General features: G+C 47.2%; 1 protein-coding gene across 8 annotated transcripts in view; it reads right to left on the reverse strand.

The window, feature by feature from the left end:
- The window catches only part of Slc2a9 (solute carrier family 2 member 9), a 122,054-nt gene that overhangs the window by 34,137 nt on the left and 70,544 nt on the right, over positions 1-17,373 (reverse strand). For all 8 annotated transcript variants that reach the window (XM_076938416.1, XM_076938418.1, XM_076938420.1 and 5 more), the window contains 2 exons: positions 13,435-13,622; positions 7,998-8,108 (listed from right to left, as the gene is read on the reverse strand). In XM_076938416.1, the coding sequence (XP_076794531.1) occupies positions 7,998-8,108; positions 13,435-13,622 (299 nt within the window). The remainder of the gene's footprint in view (positions 1-7,997; positions 8,109-13,434; positions 13,623-17,373) is intronic.

Consider the following 17,373-nt stretch of genomic DNA (forward strand, 5'->3'; position numbering starts at 1 on the left):
CACCTACCCACCTACTCATTCATCCCTCCACCTACCCACCCATCCATTATCCACTCACCCACCCATTCATCCATTATCTGCCCACCCATCCACCTATCCATTCATCCACCTACCCACTCATGCAACAATCCATTAAACTCATCTGCTTTAGTGAGCGGAAGTAGTGACACTGCTGAGGGCTGTGAGGTCTGAGCATGTGACCTCTTGCCTGGCAGCTTCAGGTGACAAGAAAAAGGACAAGGTCCAGAAGCCTTGGGAACTCTGCCTTGGAATTTCAGTGCAGGGAGTCAGTGTCATGCTCACCAGAGGCCAGGTGACCAGAAGCTGTCTGAGGTGGACCTTCTCCGCAGATGAATGGGTGCTGCAATCTAGGCAGAGCAGGACATGAATGGCATTTGCTATCTGGGGAATACAGTCCTGTAGGCCAGGTGACAGCTCAGACCACTTGGCTATGGGGAGCAGTCTGGGACCAGATCACCCAGGAGTGACTTTGCTGGGACAGGAGGGGCCTTTAGTGAATAGTCAGAGACTGGCAGTAGGTGGAGATACCCTGACTGGTTGAAAGGGCTTTTTTTACTGCAGACTCAGGTTTCCTAAACTTCACCTCTTGGCAACCTGACCCAAGAGAATAGAGCAAAGATGTCCAGAGGGACTTGGGCTGGACGACAGGCTGACCTGGGCTCAAGTCCTGGTTCTGCCTCTGCTTTTCTTACTTGCAGGATGGATGACTGACTGACTGACTGACTGACTGACTGAATGTTTTTGAGCGTGAGTTTCCCCACAGGGGAAGTGTGGTTGGTGGTATCTCTGCAGGGTAGCTTTGAGATGAGAGGAAAAGCATTTTGAGCCTAAACTTAGCTCAGAGCAGCTGGGCCTGCCCATCAAAGCAGAAACTGTCAGTCAAGGCTGCCTGCGTGGCTGCTCTCACTCCAGCCTTTAATTGGCCCCATGGCCTTGAACATGAAGGCCAGACCTTTTGTGAATTGACTTCTTTTTGTGTGACCACAGGATTAGTCTAGGTGACAGGGGAGGGGTCATTCTGAGCACCCACTCTGTTGGAAGCAGTGCACTGAGCACTGAGATAAACACTAATCATTTAATCCCCACAAACACCCCCATGAAACCGGCCTTCTTTGCCCCATTATACAAGTGAAACAAACAGAACAAAAACCAAGAGACTTGGGAAGCTGTCCAAGGCACATGACTGATAAAAGGTGAAGCAGTGATTCCTACAGAATCTTTTCTAGTTCCAAAGATACTAAGTTTCTCAAAGTAGAAACAGGCAAAGCCCTCTGTAGCAAGCAGCCCAGTGTCCCATCTTCATGTCCAATCCTTGAACACATCGAGTCACTGACTGACCCTCTTTTCTCCCTGCCCTCCCTGGAAAGCCCTCAAATCAGAACCCAGGAGCACCCCTGGCTCCCTGGTTCCTGGGTGATGGAGTGAGCTAGGAAGATATGCAGTGTGCACGGGAAGGCAGTGAAAACAGAGAGGCTGGGCAATGAGTGCATGCTATGGGAGGGGTGGAGGGTCAAGGAAGAAGCAAAGAGCAGAACTTTGTGGGAAAAGAGGATGGAGAGGCAATAAGGAGGAGAGGGAGAGGCAGAGGGAGGGAGGGAGGCAGGCAGGAGCTGGAGGATGGGGGGCTTTGTCTCCTCAGTTTCTCAGAGGAGCTAAGCTAGAGTGAAATCCTGATGAACACAGTGCTGAAGTCAGCAAGGAGGCTGCCAGGGACAAGCTTCCATATGGCATAGGGGACCAGGTCACAGTGAGATTAGCATGTTACATTGCTATTCTGATTCTGACACATGTTAACAGCTGTGCTGAGGTTAGCATGCCACAGTTAGAGATTAATGTGTCACATTGTTACACAGGGAGTCTCTGTGGTTACAATGGGCTGAACCTGTCTTGTGCTGTGAATCCAAGATTACGATGTGTTCCCCTGAGGTGTGACAATGTGTTACTGTCCACAGAGACAGACATGCATTGTTGATTGATATCCATGTTTTCTTTTTTTTAATTGGATATTATATTTGCATTTCAGATTTTATCCCCTCACCCCATTCCCCCCTCACCTAGGAACCCCCTATCCCTTCATTCTCCTCCTGCTTCTATAAGGATGTGCCCCCACCTACCCCCCACTCCCACCTCCCCACCCTCGAATTCCCCCCCCCCCACTTGGTGTCCAGCCTTCATGGGACCAAGGATCTCCACTCCCACCTATGCCCGACAAGGCCATCCTCTCCTACATATACAGCTGGAGCCATGGGTCCCTCCCTATGTGCTCCCAGGCTGGTGGTTTAGACCCTGGGAGCTCTGGTTGGTTGGTAAACATAACAAAAGGTTTCGTCAGCCTAGGGTACAGGGCTCTTCACGTGAAGAAGCTTCACAGTTACTTCCAGAAGCCTGACAGTTACTTCCCAGTTGACACATGTAACCTTCAAGAGCAGTTGTTCATCTTGAGTCAGTATCTTCCCTGACAGCTTTAGTGCAGGGTGGGAATATCCATTCACTCTAATCCCCTCAGACAGGCTGACTTCAGTAAGGCCTGGAGGAGGGAGCACACTGATGCCCTGACCCCGTAGGACCAGGAGGGCTGTTTCCTTACTCCCGTCTTTTCGAAGGCTGTATCCTCAAGGGGCTTCCTAGACCCACCTTCCTGATGCTCTTCCTGATGCTTCCTGAGTTCTCATGTTGTAGTGACCCCCCCACACACCATAAAATTATTCCATTACTACTTTGTAACTGTAATCTTGCTACTGTTATGAGTTGTAATGTAAATATCTGATATGATGTCCCTTTGTTTGTGTCAGGGTGAGGGGGTCACGACCCACACAGGACCAAGACTTCTGAGCTCTATTATTTCCCATGCAAAGAACATGTTCGAGGTTCAGCCTGACTCAGCTTCCTGCTTCCTCAGTGACCTGGGGGAACCACATCTCCTCGCCAACAAAGCCCCTGAATATTGATGTCATAGTGTAAAATATTGGTTCTTAGCTAGCTTGTATTTGGAGGACATTATCAAATGTTGACACTGCGTTTGGCTCACAGGGCTCTTCATGTGAAGAAGCTTCTATAAGGTCCCCTTGCAGCACCCCACCCCCAGTGTGTTGGGACCTTTGGGCAGATATCAATGGTAAAATATTTCTTGTTAGGATTTTAAAAATTAATTTTATTAAGTTATAATTTTGTACCCTATTACTGTAACTGCAATTGAGATATAGAAAATGTCACCTCCATCAAAAGACTCCCAATGTCCCTTCCCTCAGCTCCAGGCAGCCCCTGATCCACTTTCTCACACTGGGTTTAAAGAGAACAATTTTAGAATTTCACCATCTTTATAACGTTTTTGAGGACTATTTTGCTTGTGATACACATGAATAGTTGTTTTTCATGGTTGAGCAATATTCCACTGAGTGGATATACCACAAGTGATTTCTCCATGTTTGTTGATGGACACTGGGTTGCCTCCAGGTTTGGTCTCGGGTACATCAGCATATGGGTCTCTATGTAGACATGGATTTTGTTTCTCTTGGGTAAATACTCATGCACAGAATGATGAGTGTGTAGGTAACTGTAAAAAAATGTTCTCTAAATGAATAATATGACTCTAAACTTGACTGGCAGTATGAGAGTTCCTGCTCCATTTCCTTGGCAACACTTGGAATTATCAGGAATTAAATTTTGTTTGTCCTTATGTGGAATGACAGGATCTTGCTGTGCATTTTAACTTCTAATGGCTAATGGCAGCTAATTTTTTCCTGTGCTTTTTGACCTTTGAGAATCTTCTTTGGTAAAGATCTGTTCAAATACTTTCAGAGAACAGTTGGTCTTCTTGATTTCTCAGGGTTCTTTACATATGCAGGATACAAGCTCCCTGTCAGATGTTTATACAGTTTCCCAGGCTGCAGCAGCTCACCATTGATTGATTGATTGATTGATTGATTGATTGATTACAATGTCTTTTGAACAGGCTTGAGATAATTCAACCAAAATGCAACCAAAACACATGGACCCAACTGGATATTGTCCTCATGGCACTTCCCTGAGACTTCTGACACACCTTCCTCAAGCACCCAGTCAGCCAGGCTGGATGTCAGAGCCTAGGAATCAGAATTAGAAAAGACCCAGCCTGGGATGGGCAGAGAGCAGAGCATCTTCTAAGACCAAAATCTCGCTTTCGTGCATGTGCATGAATGAACTCTCAGAGGGCGGGACCGTCACCACCGAAACAGTCAGATCTACACGCGCTGAGCATTGTGTCCAGTTCCTACACAGGTTCTAGTTCTCACAACGGTCCAGCTCAGAGGAGGCTGCCAGTAGCTGCTCACATCTGCAGAGAGTGGGGTAGAACCAAAGCAGATGGCTGGTTCTGTTTTAACCTGCTGGGATGTCTCCTCTGCTGAGTCCCCTTATGTTTTGTTCTATGAACTAGGACTTGGTCTCAGACAACCATCAGTGACTGTGTTAGTCTCCACAGCTGCAGTAACAGTGCGCTACAGCTCAGACTGCAGGGATGCTTCTCATCTCTCCCAAGCTTCAAGATCAAGAGCCTTGCTCCCTGTGATGACTCAGGGGAGGGTTTGCCTCAGCCCCACCCCTGCTTTCTCAGGGTCTGCTCCAGCCCACCCCAGCCTTCTCAGCATCTGCCCCAAACCCTCCTCTGCCTTCTTAGATCTGCCCTGGCCTTCTTCTCCATTCTGGTGTCCTTTTAGCAGAAAGAATCCAATATTCATGGGTCGTCTCCCTGTAGGTGTCTGTTTCCAAAAATCTCCCTCTTTAAAAAAAATGAATTTGGGGGCTCAACTCACTCCAGAATAACCCAATCCTAGCTTAACTAACAATACCTGCAATGACCTGTCTCCAAATGAGGTCACATTGGGGGGCAGGGCAGACTGGGGATTTCAGTATGCGATTAGGGGATCACATTGAAAGTGACATGTACTGAGTTTCCATTGAGCTTAGTGTAGTCTTCAGCAATTCCTATTGGGGTGACCTGTTACTACCAGCACTCCCTAAGAAGAAAGTGAGAGTCTGAAAAGCTAGGCATCTGGCCCCAAAGCTGGCCCCAGGTCATGACTAACAACAGGGCTGGGAAACCACTGATCCCAAACATGCCTCTGTTGTGCCCTGTCACCCTCACCTTTAGTCTCTGTATACATTAGATCCAGTATCTCACACCATGGCCACAGAGAATGTGGACCGTGACACTGAACTCAGGACTGCTGGGAAGTGTGGAAACTCTTAAAGATTTGTATTTAGTCCAATATAGCACAGTCCCAAGCTGTGCTGCCACAGACAAGACCATGGTGCTGTGGATTCTGCCCCTGACTTGTAATAATAACACAGTCTGTGCCTCCTCCCAAAGGCAGAGCTGGTGTCCCACGGCCTCTGCCTAACGGTGGTGGACCCTCATTCTCATGGGTGAATGATACTTCTTCCCTGGAAGTTCAGGCATCTGAACAGCACAGTTGAAGCCCCCAAACACAGTCTGGAAAGCCAGCTGTTCTTGCAAGATGGCAATTATTTACAGCCAGCAAGCTGCCAAGTGATGGCCGCTGCCCAAATTAACATCAGATCAAAAGAACGGGAGTGTCTTTCTATCTCAGTTTTATTAGGCCTTGGAGCCATTTTAATAGACAGTCAAAAATCTCAGTAAAGAGAGTGGGAAAAAAAAAAACCCACGGTGTCCTTTTATTGATAGACAATAACCCTGAAGGGTTGGGTGAAGTTGTCTGTGTAGCCCTGAAAAGCAGGTCACACAAACTTTGAAAAAGGCTGAGGACTTACTGAATGTTGAGTTTGGGGGAGGAGAGGAGCAGCCATGGGCTTTGATTTTTGGTTTCCATGACAACTCTTTCTTGCAGAGTTAAAGTATCTCATTGTTACTTTAACAAGCAGCTTAAACCAACTCACAGGTAGTAGCTTTTGCTTTGCGCAGACAGAGGTCCAGAACAGATCTCACAGGAAAACTCACAGTTTTAGGGGTGGGGACTCTGGGGGAACAAGACTGGCTTTCCTATTTCCCTGAGGAATTACAGGTTCTCTGTTCTGGCTCCTTCATCATCTTCCAGGCCAGGCAGCAATGGTGCCCCTTCTGCCTTACATCTTGCCTGCTGTTTATTGACCTTTCACCTCTTCCTTTTGTCACTGCAAAGGTTCACTGCTTGCCCAGACAAGCCCAGGTGCATCTCCAAACCCTCACTCCCAACTATGAAGTTCCCTCTGACCCAATCTCCGTGGGCTGTGACGTCAGACCTGGGGAACTTTGAGACCCATTAATTTTTTCCTGCTAAAGATGGCAAGGGTTAAAAGCTAATTTTATAAATGTGCGAATCCATTTAGAGATGTATGGTAATTACCACACATCTACATTTCCCTAAGCCCACCCCACTGGTAAGTGGATGTGGGAATGGGATTGTAGAGCTGTCTAGTTCCGAAGCTCATGTGTCTCTCTCTCACACACACACACACACACACACACACACACACACACACACACAGTCTCTGGAAGTTCTCTTTGCAAGGACACAAGGACAAGTACCTCACTTCAGGTGACAGGGTGTGACTTATCTGTCCTCATAGAGCAGTGGGCACCTGCTGAGTATGCCCCATCCTCCAGCCCTGTCAGTCACTTAGTGTCACTTGCTTACTCCCTAGTCTATGTCTGTGAGGCAGGGACATGTCCTTATATAAAAGGGGGAAGGGAACCACAGAGACATCAAACAACTTGCTAGAGAGTCACCTGTCTCACACGGAGCAAAGCTGGGACAGGAACCTGGTCCATCCATGTTCTGAGTAGAGCTGCCAACAACCTCACCCCATGGGTGGAGGATAAGAAAGGAAGTAGACCCAGGGTTTCGGAGGCTGATACAGCCTTTATTACCAGAGCAACTTTTCAGACAGAATCTGTTCTGGTTATATGACGCACCCCATTAAAATGGCCGGATTAATATTAGAAGGGAAGTCATTCTGCACAGCTTCTGTTACAAAAGCAGGACATAGGCTGGGATACTGGCAGGGCTGTAGCCTCTCAGGCACATAATAAAGCTATTCATAGAGTAGAGATGGGTGGGCATTTCCCAGGCTGCCCCTCACAGCTTGAGTAGAGATAATCTCTTTATTCTTTAAAGTTTTCTGGATTTTTACAAATTTACTCCCAAATAAGTTGGTATTGATTTCTTATGGCAACAAACAAAAACCCAAACTCCAAATCCTCTTCTTCCTCCACCATTTCCACCCCAAGCTGACTGAGTTCTATTGATCAAAAGTTGGAATTAATAACGGGATTGGTGCAGTTTACAGCTGGAGACAGACTTTGGTGACACGTACAAATAACAAAGCATTAAAATATTTTCCCCTTAACAAAAAGCAGGTCAGGAAGGAGCCTGAACATCACTTGTCTACACTTCTAATGGTATCCATTTTTAAGAAGAAGATTGTTAGAATGATCCAGGAAGGCAAGAAGAAACATTGAATCTACTGACAAATTAGAAGGATAAGGAATCTGCCTGTTTGTGCTGACATCACTCTTGGTGGAGATTGGTGAAGGAAACTGTTTCCTCTCTTTCTGAGCGTCTCTTTCCAGGTCAGAACCTACACTCTGCCACATCAGACATGTTGGCTCATACCTGTTTCATTGCTGAAGAATCTCAGGTGTACTAAACACCTACAGAGTGAAGCACACCACACTCCCTCAAGAAGACAGATGTAAACACTTCATCAAGAGAGAAGGAAAGGCTTGGAAAGTTTGACCACACTGTCACACAGCCAGAGCTAGGAATAGTTTAGCTTGTTTTGATTGGAGACCCAAGGAATTGAGATACAGAGTGGAAAAGACTACGTGGACTAAGGATCCATAGAGTACAAGTCTCTCTCAAATCCAGACCGGGTCCCCTGACAAGACCCGCCCTCATGAAGCAAAACCTAGCAGGTCCCCTGGATGTCTGTGTGCCATCCAGCCCCTATGGCATTCTCAGGAGCTCTTGGTGACTTACAGAGAAGATAGCAGCCAGCGTCTCAATTCCTCCTGTGCTCAGGGTGATGTATGGGATCTTGTCCTGAGGGATCCCAGCTTTCCCAAAGATGCTGTTGGTGTAGAACCAGATCTGTAATGCAGAAAAGACCAAGGAAGGTCATCCAGAGACCTTAGCCTCCTTTCCATGCTAGACTAAGGTGTGAGACTCTCTCTGAACCTTGCCACCAAATCCAGAGTCACAGGTGAGCTGTGCCATGTAGCCATATGGTGTCCCCAACCCCCACTTCTTCACTAACAGACTCCTGTATTCTTGGGAGTGATGTCTGCCCATCCAAGACACTGCTTCATACACTGCCTCCAGTTAGGAACAGGTAGCAACAGAAATATTGGTGGGACCAGCACGAAGCTTCATATTTTACTTTAAGTCCTACATGTATTTATTTACTTGTTTATTTATTTATTGTGGGGGTGGTAGCAGTGTTGTGTGTCGGGGGAGAGGAGATCATAAGAGAAGTTGCAGGTGTTATCTGCATCCCCACTGAGTGGGTAGGGGAGGTAGGACTTTAGGCTCTGTCAGAATGAATGATGGCTGCTACACTTGCAGGGCAATACCTCACTAGCCCACCAGTCCCTGCAGCTCTGAGGCTATCTATCATTCCAAACCCTCAGTATCTCTGCATTTTTCATACCAGCTCCTTCTCCATGGTCTCCCAGGCCCAGTCACAGACAGATTGTAGACTCAGTTAAGAGTGTTCGTTATTGTTGCCCTGGATTTTAGTGCCACGGGTCTCTGTGCCTTCCACTCACGGGGAGGCAGAGCTTCCAGCCACCACCAACACTTGGTGTATATTTTCCTGTAGAAGCAATTCTCCAGCCTCATGCCATCTCAGCTCCTTTGGCCTCCATGACCCCTTGTGTCTCTAGTTTCCATTCTCCCTGAAGTGGCACAGCTGCGGACCTCCTCATCAGGTTGAAAGTCAGTGTCGGGAGTCACTGTGCAAGACCTTCTGTGTTTACTATAGTACGACTATGAAGAGGACTGAGACAGCTTGCTAAATGCATCTAGACAGCAGTAAGCAGGAGTCGTCCCTTACCCCCAGCCCCAGCCTGGATCCTGTGAGGTCCGCAGGGCTTGCCTGTCCCTTTCTGCCTGATCCATGTAGTACCCTGCCTCCACCCTAATTTCAAGAAGCGGGAGATGACTGCCTTCACCTTGACCTCTGTATGAACTGAAGGAGATATGATCGGACAGTTTCAGGCTCTTGTGAAAAAGAAGGAAGTGCCTGGGACACTCCGAGTCACAGGATCACAGGAAGCTGGAGCTTCCCTCCATCTCACCAAGCCAGCATGAGCAGGCTGCCTCAGGTTCTCTACTGCCATGGTTCTAACATGCTGGAGTATCCAGGAAAAGCCTTCATATAGCAAACAATAGGCATCCTTCTAGATGGTTCCATCTCTCCAAGACATTCAGACTCTTTAGGAAAAAGGGCCTCTGTTGTCAGTCATTGTGGGAGGTATCTGTGATGCCCTCCTCCTTAAAGGTGCAGGGCTGGTGTCTTTCTGAGTCTCCTAATGCTTCACTCTCAGCTCCTGGCACAGTGTTTTGATGAGGCAGCATGCCATGCAATCATTCTGTCTGTGAGAAGACTGAGGAGAAAGCAAGGGCCACTCCCTATGCAATGACACCAGAGTAGAGGTGCCCTCTGGGAACCCACTCTTCGTGTAGTACATGCTATGATACTGACCCCTCCTCTGTAACCCATGGCTCTTCACCCTTCTATCTGCTTTTGGACGTAAATACAGTGGTCATGGGATGAGAGATGTGGCCTGACCTTTGCCAACAAATGCTAGTGCCTGCCTCATCTTTGTTCAACATATGAGTAACTTTTCTGGTAGTGACCAATCAGCTAGCAAGAAGTAACTTAAGTGGATGGTTTTTGTTGTTTGCTTGTGGTTCGTGGTTTGAGAGGGTACGGTCTGTCATGGTGGGATTCGTGGAGCTGAGACTCCTTACAATTTTACAGACCATGAAGTAGAGGGCAAATAGGAAGCTGGGTTGTGACCCCTGAGACCTGGAGGAACATACTTTCTCCAGCTTGTCTCTGTCTTCTAAGCTGTCCACAGTTTCCACACACAGCACCACCACCTGGGGGCCATGTGCCCTAACACATAGGGACAGTCCACATTCAAACTGCAGTGCCCAGAGCAAGATTATGCTGACCTGGATGTGCTAGTTGGACATGGAAGGACCCATGGTTCTTCCAAAACATCTTTGTGTTGGTCCCAGAATCTGGCATCTTAGTGCCAGCAACATCCACAGCAAGTCTGACTCTAAACATAGGCAGGCCCTGGAGGTAGCAGTTTTTGCTGGATTGCCTGAGTGAACCATAGATGCCAGCACTCCTTATGAAGGAGAAATGGGGAGACAGAGTTGGAGAAAGAAGGTGTAGGGGTGGAAGAAGATGAAGGGAGAGAAAAATGAAACATGCTTATTGCAGCTGACTCTGAAGATAGAGGAAGGAGGCCACGAGCCAAGGGAAGGAGGCAACTCTCAGAAAGCTGGGAATGGATTTTCTTCTGGTGTGTCCAGGATTGGGTGTGGCCTGATTTGTCTTGCAGACTTCTGACCTCCAAAGCCGTACAATGATAAGTGGTTTGAAATCTCTGGATGTCAGTGCTGTGATTTTTTTTTAATGTCCACTGGTGACAAGAAATGCACACACTGGAGAGATATAATTGATTAATATTTATATTATTATATATGTTTTACCTGGGGGTGAGTGCTTCCCACACATGGCGATCTATGGTTGTTTTGAGGTCTAGGAGGAAAAGGTCTGCTCATTTATTAAACACCTTTTGGTTGTTCTCTTAGGCTTTTCCCCTGATGGGCAGAACCTACTTGCATTTTCTCTGTGTCCTGTTCAGGTCCCAGTTAAAAGCAAGGTGCGTTTCTCTGCCCATCCTTGTTCTATCAAGAGCTTTGCTGTGAAACATTAGGCTTTGTGGCAGGCCGGGATATGCACACTAAGGGTCTCTTGGGACTAAACCAGCTAAAATAGACAGGATTTGAAAATGGCCACACATAAGACACTCAGTGAGTGTCTTGAATCAACTCAGATGTTAGACAAACGGTCACAGTCCTCTCTCTCTCTCTCTCTCTCTCCTCTCTCCCTTTTTGTCTCTCTTTTCCTCTCTCTCTGTGTATGTTTGTGTATTTGTGTGTGTGTGTATGTGGTGTGTGTTTATGTGTGTGTGTGGTGAATGTGTGTCTAGGTCAGAGGTCAACCTCAGATGTCACTCCAGGTGCATCCACCTTGTTCTTTGAAGCAAGCTCTCTCACCAGCTTGGGCTGGCTGATTCCGGTAGGGTGTAGAGAAGGAGTAGCTTCTCTGATTTGTCTATAAAATGAGACCCGGTGTAAATTGACAGGGCAAGCTTCACATTGGACCTTGAGCTATCTATAAACCACGGTGTCTTTCTCATCTAAGAAGTACATATGATGCCCCCACCCTGTAGGACTCCTTGGTAACAGAGCAACGTGACCAATGGGAAGGTGCCTGCCTGGCAGTATTGACCAGTATCTCCTAAGGGATCATAGTCATCTAAATGGAGGGACAGAGCATGTTTTAAAGCCACCTACTGTTTTTATCTGGGTTAGGTCTTGGCTCTGGCCTCTGGGCTGTGGGGGAGAAGGCTGCAGAAGAGGGCCTGGACCCAAGCCAGGCTGGCATTTACAACTAAATAGAATGTGTCCTTTTGTTTATAAAATGGGAGAAGATGTGTTCTGTGGGTGCCTAGAAGTGAGGTGGGGACATCCTGAAAAACACAGGTGGGATAATTTGAGTGGGACATTGAGGACCCTCTCTGCTTGGGGCTTAAGTACCTAGAACTTGGGGGTTCAGGTAATTGGTGCTCAAGTCTCCTTTATACAGCGTCTAGCAGCGAGCCTTTGGGAAAATGTCTCAGTGTCTCTGCATAACAGTGGGGCCTGAAGGACAGCTCCTGGCCCCACGAACTGCTAATCTAGGCACCTGATCAGGGCCACAGCTGAGTGCACAGTCAGGCCACAGAAAGTAGATGGCCCAGGTTTCTGGCTATAGGTTCATGGGGACAGCGATATGGTAAAAGCAGGATTCTGAGTTGTCTGGAGATCTCTGTCCTGTCTCAGGGAAAACACATGAGCTTGTGAAGGTGGAAGCAGTCACCACCCTACAACCCACCAGACAGATTTTTCTGGCACAACTCTGTGCAGAATGGCTTGAAGGCACACCAGCACGATTCATCCCTTACAGAATATCCAAATGAAAAATGAGGTCCTGGGGGAGGAGGTGGGTCTGCCCAGCAATGGAATGGTTCTTCATCTAACTGTCTCATTGAGCACTAATTCCACATGTCCTTAAGACTCTAAGTGTGGCGTCAGGAAACTGCATCACTGAGAGTCTGATACACCTGACCTTGAGTTTGTCTAGGGAAGAAAACTACGGAGTGGGCAGTAGCCACTCTGGGCTGACCTGTTGATTCCCCGACTCCATTAGTTCTTCTCACTTAACTGGACCAAGGTAAAAATGACTAAGAAACAAAGTGATCACATTTTTTACACTGGTGTTTCCAAAAATAGAATCCAGAGTTGTTGAAATGTTGGCAGAATGTGTGGCTGCGATCTTCCCAGGCGGCCGTTCCCTGCTTCTGGACAGGAGCGTTGCTGTCGCTCCCTGTCCTACCTGAGCACCACCTGAATGACAGCCGCAGGTGCTGGGCTCTTGTTGAACAGGTATAAATAATCTGGGCTCTCTGGAAGGCCCTCCTCACAGCAATCCTTCCCTCCCTCTGTGCTGTGTGCCTAGACGCCTGTCTGCATCCCTTCATGGATGGAGAACTGACCACATCCCCAGGTGAGGCATCCCACTCGGTTTCCCAGAAAGAAGCAACCACACCCAGCTTCCTTGCTTCTCAGATTTGGAGTTTTTTTTTCCTTCTGGGACATTGGAGAGAGGCCTCTAGTGATGCCTCAGCTCAGACTCCAACAAGCTGAGGCCAACACAGCCAAGACTGCTTTATTTAAATCATGTTGGTCCTCTGTCCCTTTGACTTCCTATGTCTGTTTATTGAGAGCCATGACTCTTAGGTATTTCCAGGGACACACAGTAGGACAGCTGGTGGCAGTTCAAGGACAACCTTGCTTGCTGCTGTTTGGACATTGTATGGATAAGTCTGCTCCATATCCTTCTAGCCCATTCTACAGAGGTGAGAACTGAGGACAAGCCAAGTTCCACAGATGCTCAAAGGCACAGCTCAGCGGATGCTTACAGAGCTGGGTTTGAAGGACATCCAGCACTCACACCCTGGGCCACCCACATTCTGGCCTTCCTCAGGTTCTCTTTGGTGCTGATGCTGGTGTGTGTGCTGGTGTGTGTGTGTGTGTGTGTGTGTGTGTGTGTGTGTGTGTACATACTCACCGCATTGAGTCCACATAGTTGGTAGCTGGCCATGGTGATAATGACAGTGATGACCTGCCAGCGGACAAAGGGCGCCCTCAGAAGCTCCAACACAGATACCAGGCGGAGGTTCCTTTGCACACGGCTCTCGGCCAGGGCTTCCTCCAGTTCTTGGGAGACATCTTCTTTCCCCAGAAATGTTTGGAAGGCTGTGAAGGACAGGCAGGGATTGAGATGTTGGCTGTCTAGGATGTTGGCCCTGAATGGATGGGCCCCACTATCTGGAAATATGCTTATCAGAGGCCTTTGGAATCTGTACAAAAAATATGTTTAAAATTAGGAAGATAGGAGCTTAGAGACACACACCGACTTTCCTGAAGTCACTGAGTAGGCTGAGAGAGAATCTGTGTCTGTCACCCATCACTCCTCTCCCCAAAAAGGTAGAGCATGTCCAGCATTCAAATCCACTCCCAGGACAGTTGTCCCTATTGATCTTTTATATTCAGCCTTGCCTCTCATAGCTAGGGACAAACTGCACAGCATCAAGCATGTCAAACCTTGCTTAGAGCTCGTCCACCAGAACTGCTATTCCAGTGAATGTTCATTGAGCACCTCCTGTGTGCCTCGCCCATTCTCACTGTGGATTTCTGGAGGGGGGTCAACGGTCATACACACACACACACACACACACACACACACACACACGTTTGCCAACCCCAAAGCTGCCTCTATGGTTAAAAAGAGGCATAAACCTAGTGACCCTCATTAAGGCTCATTCCATGTGACCCTCAGAAATGTCCTGAGTGGAATGGGAGAGCAAAGATCCACACTTTCTCTTGATGGATGTGTTTCCAAGTCAAGCATTGCAAATTTCCAGTCATATTTTAACCCCTATTGAAGCAGACCCCTGAGACCATAACAGCCAGATCTCACAGCATGTTTTCAGAGTGGAGGCTTCCAGATTCATTGCCCTCTGTTTTCCCACTACAGGGCAAGGTAGCAGTGGTGATGGTTCCTGTGGACAGTCCATTCCACACACAGCAGGCATTGTCCTTAATAACAGGGCTTCTGCACCTCAGGCGTGTGAAATTGTTCTTTTTAAGCAGAAAAGTAAAGTGGCTGAGCCCATTCCAGATTTTACAGGCAGGGAGTGCAGGAGGGCTCCGGAGGCATTGCAAGCTGCTTCCAAGCATGTCTTTGGAAGCTGTGATTTAATGGTTTTGCCAGCACTGGTTAATCGTACAGGAGAAAAGTGACTGGCTTTTTACTGCACACTAAACCATTGTATTTTGAATGTTTCTTCCAAGTTCAAAATGCAACATCCGTGTTATAAAACAGTTTGCATATTTCCATTCCAAAACAAGGAAAACTTTATCCCCTACCCCTTTTACCTTGAAGTTCTCAGGCAAATTTAATGCACAGAGCTCATCAGAATTTCCCTGCACGGCCATGTCCTTGCTGACAGCTCCAGGGTCAGGTGCTCTCATTCCCCGAATTTTCTCTTCCCAGCATTCCCTCCTGCACCGCTATTGCATCTTTAAGCCCCACCCCTTCACCCCATCATCTTCTGTCAAGATCAGAGAACAGGTGCCAGGGTGATGTTTGTTAGTATGGCTCAGATAGTAAATCTAGAACTTTCCTCCACAACAGGGTTCTCCACTTTGATACCAAGGGCTTCTTGAGCTGAGTAGCTTCAATGGGGACATTACTGCATGGTCAGATGTTTGACACTGACCCTGGATTCTACTCCCAGATGTGATAATCCTTTTATTTGCCTAGTGGGTACAAAATGCTGTAACCTTCTGTTGTGGCTTAAACTGTTTACCTGTTATGGTAAACAGGTGTATATGGTACCTGTGAATGTGAGCTCTGGAAACAGTCACCTAGAGAGGACTGGTGATGCTGGGGCAGCCCTGGTTCATCTGACTCTTTCTTAGGAGTCACAGAGGATGGATGCTGAAACTCAGTGAGAATATAAGCATGGAGGAGACTGGGAGGTGCAGCTGTCATTTACACTGTTGGTATTGGAAGACTAAGCATGTGGGAGCACTGAGGATGCAGAAGGACTAACAACGCCTGAACACTGAGGCACAGACCTGAGGATGCTAGGGTACCAAGGCTACAGAAGACTAAGGGTGTTGAGGCTCTAAGGATACTGGCCACCATCACCACCTAGCAGAGGAGTATGACTCTGCTGGAACTTTGATTTTAGACTTCTGGTCTCCAGTCAGTTGGTGTAGTTAGTTTTCCTGAGCTGGCAGGCAGCCTGGGACTCTGTGCTGTGGTGCCAGCCATAGTTTATTTATTTGAGTACTCTTCACCTCTTGAGGAGCAAAGCCCAGAGTGGTCTGGCGGCTTTTTTTTTCCCATAACAAAGAAGGCAAAAGAATGTCATGTGGAACACTCCCAGTGATCCTTTGTGATCATGTGCAGAGAGATGCTCTAAGCTCTGTGTCTTGCACAGTGCGGGACTAAGGACTTCTAAAAATAGGAACTTTGTCAAGCCATTTCTTTTCAGCAGCTACTGGTATTTAAAAGTAGGATGTCATGAGGTTTCTAAAACAGGCTCAAGGTCTCTTCATTATCCACAGTCGTGATGTCCTACATGGGGGAAGAGGGAGTGTAGAAGGAGATGTTGAGGTTCTATGTAGCTTTATTCAATTTTATTGTGACTGGGCCTGGAACTTCATGGTCTGTATGAGTGTGTGGGAGAACTGTGGAGAAGCCAGCAGGGCACTGTTTTCTGTTACAGGATGTTTGATTATTGTACACAGAAAAGCTAATTGTTAGCAAAATATACAAGCTTAGAACGATATTGTGTTTGTCAGATGCAGTTAGGTGCATCCTGTAGAGGTGCAGTTTGGTGTGTCTCTAAAAGCCTCCACAGATAAGAATGCTAGGGAATGGAGAAAGTTCCTGCCTATTCTAAGGTAAGTAGCTTGGTAGGGGTCTTGTCTTTGCACTATGACCCAAGGCAAAGTCAGCTGGATGGCCTTGAGCTGCCCCACTTAAAAGATGAAATAGTTTGGCCCCTCCTCACTTGCTTGGAGCCTTCCAACGGTGTAGGAGGGGAAATTAGAGACTTCTTTTTATAGCAATTGGACTTTTGAGAACTCTCTATGGCTTGGAATTGCTTCATAGAAGGAGCTCCAGGTAAGAGATACGAATTTGTTTTGGGGGCTTGCAGGAACCACAGAGAAGCAGCTGGAAGAAAACTGATGAAACAGTAGTCTAGCAAAGAGAGCTAAGGAGCCCTCTTGGATTTGAAGGAGCTCAAGAGAAAGGTATAGACTAGTTGCTGGTATGGCAGATAGAAAGAGATTTCTAAACAGTTAGCAGGGTAGTTGTAGAATCAGGCTTGTGAATAGATATTTTGTATACAGTTAAGAAAATAAAATTATGTTTCTGAGCTAGCAGGTTTTTAACTTCAGCTCCTGCCTCCCATGTCTTTATGGGTGTAAGATTGGATAATTTAAGCGACTAAGTGCCACAGTTTTCCGTTGTGATCAGTACACCGTGATACATTGCTTTTGTACAGTTTACTAGTCAGGGAATTGGATAGTGATTAGCAAATTGGAGGCTGATAGTTTTGTCTCTTGATTGAATTAATCTGAAAAATATACAGATATTTTATTTATAAAAAAAAAAAACCTGCTAAGGCTTCAAGGCATGGTTGTGCACATCTGTTATCCTGTCCCAGGTGAAGGGGAATCAGGGGCACCAGGATCTCAGAGTCATCATGGTTTCTGTGGTGGCTGGAATGAGATCTCCTCCACAGGCTCATGTGTTTGGAAACTTCATGTCCAGTTGATGGTGCTGTTTGAGGAAGCTCACACTTCCACTAGCAAGGAGAAAGTGTGTCACTGGAGGGTGGATTTTGAGAGCTTTCAGTCTTTGCCTACTCTCAGTGTGCTCTTTCTGCTTTGTGTTTGGGGTTCAAAATATGAGCCCTAAGCTTCT

This window comes from Arvicanthis niloticus, chromosome 7, assembly GCF_011762505.2.
Source record: "Arvicanthis niloticus isolate mArvNil1 chromosome 7, mArvNil1.pat.X, whole genome shotgun sequence".
Classification (NCBI taxonomy): Eukaryota; Metazoa; Chordata; class Mammalia; order Rodentia; family Muridae; genus Arvicanthis; species Arvicanthis niloticus.